Genomic DNA, 12,014 nt, shown 5'->3' on the forward strand with positions numbered 1-12,014 from the left:
GCACAATTCAACAGTCGTTCTGCAGAGTTTGTGAGCTGAGAAGTACTAGATTCCACACACTAGTCAAATATGCTAAAGATTTGATGTTTATGTTTTGCTGGTATAAGTGATACTGACAAAGTAGGTGACATTTTCAAGTAAGCAATTTATTTTGTGTGGAATAATATCACTACTTTGGTAATTTGATGATAAAACGACTAATAAGCATATGTTTTAAATGGAGTGCTTTTGTGTAAACTCCAAAGGGGACATTATGCATTATTATATATATTATGCACTATTCCTGGGCACCTTTGGTATTTCAAATAGACAAAACTAAAACATATATAAGAACGCATGGATTCTATGTCTGTTACTCTCTGGGCCTCAATTTTGCAGTTTCGCTATTTCTCAGCACAGTGCTAGTTTTATAGTGCTATAACATAATAGTCGGTTAAATTACGGTTAAAGTTTATGGAGGGAGGAACCTTCTTTTTCTTTTTTTTGTTTAATGTGTCAGGATTTTGTTTTCTTTAGCTGTTCTGTGCTTCTTGTGTTCTTTTTCTTTACTGCTCTCTGGCCATGTTTTGTCTTCTTTGTATGTTCTAAAAAAAAGAAAAGAAAAATCTTAATGAAAAAATATTAAAAAACGAACTGATTTCACTTGCTTAGAATGAGATTTGAAAACTGTAGCCAATTTGACGCACGTAGATGAGCAAAGCTTGTTCTGCCCCAGCACAGATATGTCGTAAAAGCATTTCAAAATGAGACCGCTGAGTGCTTTCTGCGTCTAACTATTATTAGACTGTATTCCTCCAGGAAGTGCACTATTAACATGCTAGTAGCTGTTAGCCTTCATGTGACAGCAGAACTCAGAACAGAAAGAGGATTCAAAATATGAAAAACTCATCGTGGATAATAAGTAAAATGCTCAGAATACGTGCGAAAGAGGAAAATATGTTTGGATTGGTTTTCACATTTTTTTAAACAGTCAAAATCAGTAAGTTGTTGTTTTAAATGTATGTAAACTACACAAAACACAACTCCAGGTATGTTTTTGATGAGAAAACAACATTAAATCAGAGGTCAAAAGTATGATTCCATGTCCCCTTTAAGAACGGCCCTTTAGCTTCTATTGTCTGTTTCCTCAAGCTTGGCAAACCCCAAATTTGGCCCTTCAGGAAAGCATACCCAATCCATTCCTAAATACCCTTTTTTGTCCTGGTTCTCATTCTCCGCAGTGGCATTTTTTGGCACGGAACGTCAGGATGCTGAGGGCTTTTCCCGGGCTCGCGTCCTGTGCAGCTTGTGAACGGCGTGCCAGCCCTTAGAACCGATCCGCCGCCCCAAATTCCACGGCACTTTCCCCCTCGGAACGTAACCAGGAAACGTTATCTACCAGCTTCTAACCGCAGTGTCAGGATTTCAAGCTCGGAATGTTCCTTTTTTTTTTTTTTTAAGCGGAATGGTTTTTGTGTCATAAGCTTACCTAGAACAATGAGTCTAGACGTATTTTTGTCGCTGCGATGCTATGCTAAGCGGCTTTGCGAAATTGGAAGGCAAATTTGGGAGCGCCTTGCCTATGCACCGCGGCACCTTTGAAAACTCTATAGTAAAGCACATTGCGAAATAAGGCTCGCATTGTTCTGTGTGACGTGTTCAGTCTGAAGAGGTGAGAAGCAGCGTTTCTACCGCTTTATGTTGCCACAATGGTTCCAAGGCGAGGAAAGTCACGTTGCAGATGTAGCAACGGGTAAAATGGCAGAAATCTGTGTGTGAGTGAATGATGTGTGCATTTATTCTTCCAATTGTTGTCATTTATTTCTTATAATGCCTTTGGAGAAGCAGACAAGAGCGTGCACAAAATAAAATAGTAAAACGCTAATTAAAATAACACTGAAGGGGTTTGTGACAGTGGGTTAAGCACCTATTGTTGTTGTGTCCTTGTAGAGTCACATGACCCACTCCAGTCATAATGTGCTGTGGCAGTGCTACATGAAAGAACATGAGGAATACTAGTACTTCAATACTGTACGGTTCAGTAGCAGATTTAAAAGTTCACTATTCCATTTTGTGAGCCCAACTACACTTGAAAATCTAGGGTATTTGAGAAAAGCATTTGCCAATTTAATCTCAAAATGTATGTATGTTGTCCCACGAAGATTTAATATTATTTTGCAACTATAATTTACTTCAATTAATTTTGCCCAAAACGTTCAAGCGCCTCCAAGCGTTGCAACCGACCTGGGACGCTGCACTGCGAAATGTAATTAATATTAATGTAATATTTTCAAATTGGAAAACATTTGAAAAAATCAGATCGTATTTATTTGAGTTAAGGATTGATGCTATCGGCCAATATCGACCAATGTTCAATGATTGTGATTTTAAGTTCAACTTAAGGTAGATCTAAATGATTGGTTATTGACCACAGCAGCAAGTCAAATATTGGATATTGGCTAGAAAAAATCATATCGGATCATCCCTAATTTGAGAAGTTTATTATCATAATTTACCACATTTCTCATAATTATAAAATAGCTTAATTGATCTATGCAGGGTCATCATTTTGTGAGCTACATCTTCTGAGCTCACTGCCCTAGGGGCCCGGTTCACTGCCCTAGGGGCCCGTCTCACTGCCCTAGGGGCCCGTCTCACTGCCCTAGGGGCCCGTTCTAATACCCCTGATAAACAAGGCTCTGTAAGACAACAATGTACATGTCTGCTTCTCCAATACAATGGAATCATTATCTTTCCCAGAATGCCACTGCCTCTCTTTTCCGAAACACTCAGCTTATCTCCTCCTCTAGAACCGGTCGTCCCGTAGCTGTGTGGGCGACTTGAACGGCTTCAGCCCGAGCGTCTTCCGTGGCAGTGCCCTTTCTTTGGCTCCGTCTGCACTCCGGCCCGCCCAGCCCAGGTCTATGAGTGGCGAATCGGCCGGGTTCAACGGCGCGATCCGGAACGTGGGCAACGTGGGCGACCCGTTGGCCGAGCACGGCGCCGATCGAGACGTGGGGAAGGGCGCGCAGAACGGGTCGAACGCCGAGCCGGAGTCGCGGCCGTTGTTGCCGTTACCCGGGTCCGCTTTGAGTGCAAACGGGTCACAGTCTGGAGACGGGAACGGGTCGCAGCCGGTGAAAGGGTTGGTGGGGGAAGGTTGGTATCCCCAGTGGGCGTCCCGGTTTGGGGTGCGGGCGGGTGCGGCGCTGACCCCTCCCCCGCCGGCCGAGACGAAGCTCCAGGGGTCGATGCGGTGGCGGACGGGGGAGGGGCGGGGCCGAGGGATGACGGACACATCGAGGCGCCGGGTCTTGGGGCTCCACAGACCGGGGTGAGGGTGCAGGGCGAAGGAGGGGAGGGGCTTGTCGTCGGGGTCCTGGGTATCCTGGCACAGAGGGAGGTCCAAAACTGCACGGAAAAACAGGAAAATGTCAAACTGGCAATCGCTTTTAAACTTTTACCTTCATCAATCATTCTTGTCCTTCATTGTGCACCATTTGAAAGCATAATATAAAGGTTTCTCCTTTTTGACATTTGTATTAAAAGGAATAGAGTAACATTAGCCTGCAAGTATGGTGAGGTATGGGGACTTGGAAACTGGAGAATTGGTGTTTTTTATCCCATTAGAGGACATTCTGTTTTGAGTTAACTTGGAAAAGTGACCCTGCGACAAGTTGGCCACGGTCCAGGGTGTACCCCGCCTAAGGCCCGAAGTCACTGGGATAGGGTCCAGTCACCCGCGACCCCAAAAAGGGAACAAGCGGTAGAAAATGGATGGATGGATGGAAAGCACTTAAAGTCTAGGGTCGTCGTCCAAAAATAACAATAATAAACTTTTGATACAGAAATTAAATGACAAAAATAGGACAAAGGTAGACGATCCCTGAAGAAGTTATAGAATGGTTTGAAGAACTATCATAAAAGCTTATGATGATATTAAAGATAGTATTTTGTGATGTGTTTTAGTTTTTTATGGTCTTTGTGATTTCCATTGTTGATTTCAACCCCTTTTCCTGAAGTCTCAAAGTTTGAAATGTCAATAATATAATGGCAACACTACTTCACTCACATGTTTTACTTATTATTTCTAGGTTTTTAATAGTTAAAGGGGCTTTACCTGCTTTTTTAATGTACAAAAGTAACATCTGTTTTGCCCAGGCAGATACATTTTGAAAACCGCTCTTCAAAATCAGACCACTGTGCACTGTCTGCATCTGATTATGAAGTGTTTTATCCTCTGTGAACCCGGACGTAACGCTGTTAGCATGTTTGTTAGCGTCGTTAGGATGTCTTGGACAGCTGCAAACAGTTTAACATGAACTAGTTCTCTTTAGCTCCAAACACGCTAACCTCATTAGCCTTATCACCACTTTCCCTCGACCACCCTTTGCTCATTTATCCTGGGTTATTACTACTCCAAAAACAATATTGTGCCAAAATTCCGACTACATTTCCAAAAAGGCATGATCTGAATGTTTCCAATAGACTTTATTTTAGCCAGAATTTGAAAGCGGTGCAACAGAACCATCTTATTATTCCACCTCTCTTCTCTTTGCACCGAGAAACTTTAATTGCCAATCTACAAATAGCTTTTAAACTGCACCGCTGTTTCCCTGGTTTTCCATTTGCAATATGACGTCTGTTTTTTTCCCACATTCGGCAAAACCTGCAGAGCACTTTCAATGAACATAAGACTAAAGATCCCAAACTAGCATCAAGAATGAACCGCCGACATCGACATTTGAAGCAATTAGTCCAAATTAAGAATACCAGAGCCGGGCGAGCAGCTAGGCTATATTAGCGCTGACAGCAACGTTAAGCTAGGAATAAATCAGCCTGGGTAAACAGTTCCAATTGTGACTGGCTGCCAAATGGAGCGCTTGACTTTGACGGGAAGGTGGAAAAAGCTGACGGAGAAAAGAAAAAAGAAGATGATAAAACTTTCTGTCTTTAAAGGTGCTGTACCTGATTTCAACATCCTAAAAATCCATTGCGATGAGAGGTCTGAGCGTGATAACATAATTAACATTAACTTGGAGAATACACAATGAAATGTCATGATTCCAAATACATAGCTTATTAAAAAAAAAAAAAAAAAAAAGGAAAAGAAAATAGAGAAAAAAAAACTCAAAATGTTTTTTTTTTTAAGAAATATTTAATAAAGGGAATAGAAAATGAAAAAAAAAAAAAAAAACTGAAAATTATTATTCATTTTTTTAAAGAAAGATTTAATATAGGGAATAAAACATGGGAAAAAAAACTGAAATACTTTTTTTAAAGAAATATTTAATAAAGGGAATAGAAAATGAAAAAAAAAAAAAAAAAAAAAAAATTTAAAAGAAAGATTTAATAAAGGGAATAGAAAATGAAAAAAAAAATAGCTGAAAAAGATTTTTTTTTTAAATAAATATTTAATAAAGGGAATAGAAAATGAAAAAAAAAACTGAAAATTATTCATTTTTTTAAAGAAAGATTTAATATAGGGAATAAAACATGGAAAAAAAACAAACTGAAAATGACTTTTTTTAAAGAAATATTTAATAAAGGGAATAGAAAATGAAAAAAAAAAAACTTTAATAAAGGGAATAGAAAATGAAAAAAAAAAATAACTGAAAAAGATTTTTTTTAAAATAAATATTTAATAAAGGGAATAGAAAATGAAAAAAAAAACAAAAAAACTGAAAATTATTATTCATTTTTTTAAAGAAAGATTTAATAAAGGGAATAAAACATGGGGGGGAACTGAAAATGATTTTTTTTTAAAGAAAGATTTAATAAAGGGAATAGAAAATTTAAAAAAACGAGTAGAAGAATTGGGTTTGGGGATTTTGTTCCGAGCAAAGTTTCCACATTCCATGATCCGCATCGGTTCATCACCTCTAACGCTAACATTATTCAGCTTTACAGCACAGACGCACGCAAATCCACCCATTTTCATTCATGTACACATCCTCTGTATACATTACGTGACACATAGGATTAGCATACATTTCCTCAAGTACAAAAGCTAAACAGCATTTTTCTGTAATCCATATTTATTTTTTGCTTCTGCTTCATGCCATCTTTGGAGTTACATTATCTGCACATTAACACAGACATACACGCACTTCGTAGATTTCTTGGGAAGCAATAACACGCTTTACTGCAGTGACGTGAAATGTGGGCGCCGCTTGTTTTTAAAGAATTGAGTGGGATTTTCCGAAGAACACGTTTCACACTGCAGGGCGGGTTTACAAAGCCGAGGATTCTTCACAGTAGAATTGCCTCTGAGCATAAGTACGGGGTAGAAAAGGACTCATGTAATTAAACTGACTTATAAACTGATCCTATTGACGATAAGGACCCAGATATGCCCATGTTAACGGCTGGTAATAAAGCAAAAAACAAAACAACAATCAATATTAAAAAATAAGGACAGAATTCTTAATTTGATGTGGTTGATTTTTGTGTGTAATGTTTGGGAAGGTATTTAATTCGACAGAAAAGTATTTAATTCGACAGAAAAACAGTCTAAATCATGCTAAATCAACTCAAATGAGCTTTTTGACTATGTTTCCACATAATTAACTCAAAGTTGTATTTTGATTGATTCTTGCATGTTTGTTTTGTCCTTCTACTGAGACTTGAGTGCTCCGAAAATCCCCGTTTCCACCTACCCACCATCCCCGCCCACATTCCTGTAGTAAGCTGTGACAGTTTGAAAAATAAAGTCCCTTAGTGCGTGACACATGTGGAGTTCTAAAATGTCACATAGACACTTTTCACAAACAAAACACACACATGACAATCTACTGCGTTTTAGAGTGAAATGCCAATATAATCAGCTCTGCAGGTTTAAACAGGAAGTCAACTGTTACTATTACCACTTTATATCAATTACTGTGTTTTACAATGAACAAAGTGTAAAATGACGGTCAATTTATGTTATATGTTAATACAAAATCCCTTGGAAAAAAAGAAAATAATTGTGATTTCTCATGTAAATGAATTGTGATGTATTATTTAGGTAAATTTCTAGTGATTTTTCAGGTTATTAAAATCAAGTCACAAGCAAAAACACCCACACTAAATAGAAAATGTTTTACCCACAGCAGGTAACAGCCTTTTGACTAGTTTTAGTTCTGGGACAAACACACTATAACACCCTTAAACATGACTAAAAATAAGAGAATGGTAGTGAGAATGAAATAAGACGTCACAATGAAAAACACAAATATTCTACCCTTTGAATCCCAAGTATAATCCTATTTTCTTTTAAAGAGCCGCAACTTTTTCATGATTCAAACCTGCCCTAAACTGCACAGCCTCATGTTTTTTCCCTTCATCTCCAACTCTGGAACAAGGAGAGACTTGAAAGAACCGGAATAAGTAAAGATTGGGAGGAGGAGGGGGGGGGGTGCGTCCGTGCGCAGTAATAGCTGTACGAGGAATGGAGGGCCAGCTGTTGTACCTGAGATATGCAAATAGCCCCAGACGAGCTTTTGATGTCAGCGCAACAGCTTCGCGCGCCATTGAATTCTCTCTTGTGCAGAGACAAAAAAGAGATCTTGGAACAATAATAATTCGGGCATACGGGGAAAACTGTATCGACGGCGAGAATAAGAAAGCGTTATAAAAATGTGGACTGTGCTGCGAGCGTGAGGAAATGTAAATGACTTGAAGTTGTGAGAGATTTAAAGTGTGGGACTTGGGGAGTAGAATAACAGATATTAAACATATTTTATTCAAACGTGCGGTTAAGATGAAAGGTATTGTAATATACTGGGAAGGTCTCACGTGTCAAATGCATTAAATCGTTATGTTTCTGCTTGCATTATTGTAGGAAGAATTGGATCGCTTCATCATTGCAGGAGAAGAAATGTAGTCAATCTGTGCCACATAGCTACATGTAAAGGTGTTTTATTATTTTATTCTTTTTATGTGGCTGTGTATGTATGATTTTGAAAAGCAGGTCAAGGCCTTCATATAAAACCACAGATTTGAATACACGATGTGCCATTCTTCACGATAATAACGGTGTCCTCTGCAGTGGCAGTTAGACGCCAGTGAGTGTTTATGGTTTAGCAAAAAGTGAGAAGAAGCTGGACATTGGTCATAGACGTCTGTTGCTCAAACTAACCAGAGTTACGTCAAGATGGGGGAAATTTCACATGGGGAAATTTCGGTGTTACAACGCAGTAGATACAGGACAGATGACTTATAGGAAGTTTGAAAAAAAAAACACTCTTAATAGAAGAACTCTTACAAACAAAACAAAAAAACTCTTATTTACAAAACTCCTCTCATATCTTAATAAGGAATGGAGGGAAAAAAAAAAAAAAGATAAAAATAAAAGAATAATAAAATAAAGTAAAGTAAAAATAGCTAGCATAAGACTAAATAATACTAATACTAATGGCAAGTAAGTAAATATGTAAAAGACGATGTTTAGTGACACTAGGTTCTTACAAAAATCAGAAATCTCAAGCTAAATTTTGTTAAATTCTAGTTTTAAATGCCATAAAATGATGCTACGACCTAAATATGCTCGACGAGTTGATGCCAGCCCAAAACATCTAAAGCTAACACAGCTATAGGGAAAGACAGGCTCCAGAATCCTTCAAATCCTCCTGGACTAGCTGCGTTGCTAAGTGATCGATAGCATGAACATCAAACTCTACATCTACTAATTATGCCTATGAAGCCAACTATCAAACCATAAGCACATGTTCTTCTTGAACTTTTTAACCTGTACCGTTTGAATTAGTTTACTTGGTTGTTTGATTCTTTGCATGTTCCTGGGACAGACTTGAGTGGTCTCGAGAAAGTCAATAAACCAAAAGATGACATCAAAGCCTTAGCTGTGTTGGTGCTGTTCATACTCACCGAGCTGAGCGGCGTGCAGACCCTGGTTGGGCCTCCTCCTCGTCTCTGTGGGCGGCTCCCAGGCCTCAAAGCCCTGCTCCCCATTGGCCGCCTGGACACTGTGAGTCCACTCCCCCGGGCTAACCGAGCCGATCCACCCGTCCTGCTGCTGCTGCTGCTGCCGGGGCGTCCGGGGGGCTTTAGGGCTGTGCGGCGTCCGGTGACCGCTCCTCTCTCGCGGATTCGGCGGGGGTGGAGTCAACAAGAGGGGGAGGGGCTTCAGTTCTTGGCGTTGCAAAGCTAGGTCCAAAAGCGCTTTCGGCAGCGGTTCCGACGCGGATAATGTTACGAGGTCGTCCACTACGGGAGGGTCCGTTATGAGGGGTCTTGGGAGCGATATCTCGGGTTCAGAGGGGGTGCGCTCGCCCAGGGAGGGGGGGTTACTGCGAGGGGGCACCGGAGGGGGCATGTCCAGAGCGAGACCCAGGGCAATGGAAGCTAGCAGGGAACCGCCACCTATCAAGGCCTGATGGGTGCTTTTCAAATGCCCGCCTAGGAAGCACCTCTCTGGGCGTGGGGAGCTGGCAGGAGACGAGCCCCCTCCATCGCTGCTCGAGTCGCCTTGAGGTAGAGGCAGGCGCAGGCTGTCTTTTGATGAGGAGCCTGCAGAAAAACACAGCGTTTTGTACTGTGAGTTGTTTTAAAGGGACTGTACACAACTTTTTCATGTAATAAAGAGTAAAGAATCAGTACTGATTTAGTATCAGTACTAAATCAGAGTACAGTGGTACCGAACAACAGAACTAAACATAATGCAGTGGAAGGGGTGATGGCAGGTGCGGGTCCTTACCGTTCTGTGCGGCGGGAGGGGTGATGGCAGGTGCGGGTCCTTACCGTTCTGTGTGGCGGGCGGGGTGATGGCAGGTGCGGGTCCTTACCGTTCTGTGCAGCGGGAGGGGTTATGGCAGGTGCGGGTCCTTACCGTTCTGTGCGGCGGGAGGGGTGATGCCAGGTGCGGGTCCTTACCGTTCTGTGCAGCGGGAGGGGTTATGGCAGGTGCGGGTCCTTACCGTTCTGTGCAGCGGGAGGGGTTATGGCAGGTGCGGGTCCTTACCGTTCTGTGCGGCGGGAGGGGTGATGCCAGGTGCGGGTCCTTACCGTTCTGTGCGGCGGGAGGGGTGATGGCAGGTGCGGGTCCTTACCGTTCTGTGCGGCGGGAGGGGTGATGCCAGGTGCGGGTCCTTACCGTTTTGTGCGGCGGGCGTGGTGGGCGTTTGGGGTCTGTACGTCTCGTAGTCGGCCTTGGACTCGCGGCTCTCGTTGCTGTCGGACTCCAGCAGCTTGGCGCGCATGGACAAACTGGAATAGACGTGATATTTGCCAGTGAGTTACATTTAACGTTTAACATACATTATACAACACTTTACTGTAACATGCTGGAACTTTTGAAATGTCACTCATCCAATTCGACCTTTGCTGCTGCCCTGGGATGGTCTGTGCAATTAAGCGAATATGAATTACAATTATTGCTTTAATCGATTATAAAAATTCTTATATTATGGGTGTTGAACTTGCATGTTTCCTTGAGTGGGGAAGTTTCTCACAGAATGGACTCTATTATGTTTACAACAGTTTTTCTCATCGACTTAAATTTGATCTGTTATCTTCTTAGGCACGCTGATGCTCACCTTCTCTCGAAGACATAACCGTTTAAACAATTGGTATTTAAATTATTATCTAAATAATCTGGATTACTTAATAATTAAACAGGCCAATCGGATCTTGCATGAGACATTCTGAATTTAATCATCTCAATTCTGTATATTTTGTAACTTGCATACAGAGCTGAACAATTTGAGGAAAATATGTAATTGCAAAATGCCTTTCAATTTACAAGTTATATTTTAATATGATTGTGCTCAGAGAGTACATTTTAAACCAGGGGTGGGCAATTATTTTCCTCCGAGGGCCATATTCGAATCCAGGCAAGTAGCGGAGGGCCGGCCCGCAATCATTGGAAAAAAAAAAATTATCAATTTTTTTTTTTTAATAGGCTATTGAATCTATTCTTTAATTCATTTCAAGTCATAATTATTAAGGATACAAGTGCAGACAGATGCCTGAGGGCAACAAAAAATAAATAAATATATATTACTTGGCATGTTTGGCGGGCCAGATTATAAATACAAACGGGCCACATTTGGCCCGCGGGGCGTAGTTTGCCCACCCCTGTTTTAAACCATAACAACATTATGGCATTATCGCATGAACATTGGGGAGAAGACTGAAAAATGAACTTCTAATGTAATAGAAGAACCCCATGCATTTCGGAACATGTTTGTAGAGGTCTAAAAGCTAAAAACAGTTGAAAGTTTAAATATGATTTGAACTTGAATCATTTGCATCTTCCTTACCTGCTCTCCTGTGGACTGAGGCGGAGGACTTTGGGGCTCTTGGGACTCTTGGGGCTCTGGGGCCTCCAGTGGGGCCGCAGCTCTCCGTTGGCCTGTTTGAGAGAGGGCGCCTCCAGGGACAGGACCGCGCCCATGAAGGCCATGCTGTGGTCACTGGGAGACACTGCAACAACAGAGACGACGCAACATCAAAAACACATTCTACACAACAGAAAACAAGCTGTGCATTAAAACAGATTATGTATCAAATGTCTTCTCCTGCGGGGGTGATCATTTTCAAATAGTCACAGCTATGTACAGGGACATGGGCGGGGATAGGGGGTAAGTGAAAACAAGAATTTTCTGAGAATTTGAGCTTCAGTTGCAACTTTGAGCATGATCATAATGAGGTTTGGTTTGGCTCGCGCTGCCAGTGTGAAAACATCACCCGGAGCTGACGGATCTCACTCCGCATGAGAGGATATCACGGGGTGTCGATGTAATTAACAGGAGCCATTTTCATCACACTCCACACGAGTTTAGAAACATCCACGTTTGAGTTCAAAATGCTACAATGACATCACAGCAAATAGTCCCATAGTGGCGGATGAATACAGACTTATACTTGTCCAAACTCTGTATGTATTTTGGATTGATTTTCCTTTCGGAAGCTTAGTTTCTACTTTTTCGGAGCCTAATTAAATGGTTCGCTAATTTTTCACACCAACTGACAAGTAGATACAGATTTTTTTTCAAAGTACCACAACATTTATTTAGATTTTTGTATTTTGTAAT

At 41.2% G+C, this 12,014-nt stretch overlaps 1 protein-coding gene across 1 annotated transcript in view; it reads right to left on the reverse strand.

Moving 5' to 3' along the window:
* Positions 1-2,617: 2,617 nt before the first annotated feature.
* Positions 2,618-12,014, reverse strand: part of LOC140371792 (mitogen-activated protein kinase kinase kinase 11) — a 64,373-nt gene continuing 54,976 nt past the window's right edge. Inside the window, exons 7-10 of the mRNA XM_072459001.1 lie at positions 11,241-11,403; positions 10,073-10,185; positions 8,848-9,489; positions 2,618-3,390 (exon numbers count right to left, since the gene is read on the reverse strand). Of these exons, the coding sequence (XP_072315102.1) occupies positions 2,786-3,390; positions 8,848-9,489; positions 10,073-10,185; positions 11,241-11,403 (1,523 nt within the window). The 3' untranslated portion in view covers positions 2,618-2,785. The remainder of the gene's footprint in view (positions 3,391-8,847; positions 9,490-10,072; positions 10,186-11,240; positions 11,404-12,014) is intronic.

This window comes from Eucyclogobius newberryi, unplaced genomic scaffold (genome assembly GCF_026437365.1).
Source record: "Eucyclogobius newberryi isolate DKJ021-1_F unplaced genomic scaffold, fEucNew1.0.hap1 SCAF_22, whole genome shotgun sequence".
NCBI lineage: Eukaryota > Metazoa > Chordata > Actinopteri > Gobiiformes > Gobiidae > Eucyclogobius > Eucyclogobius newberryi.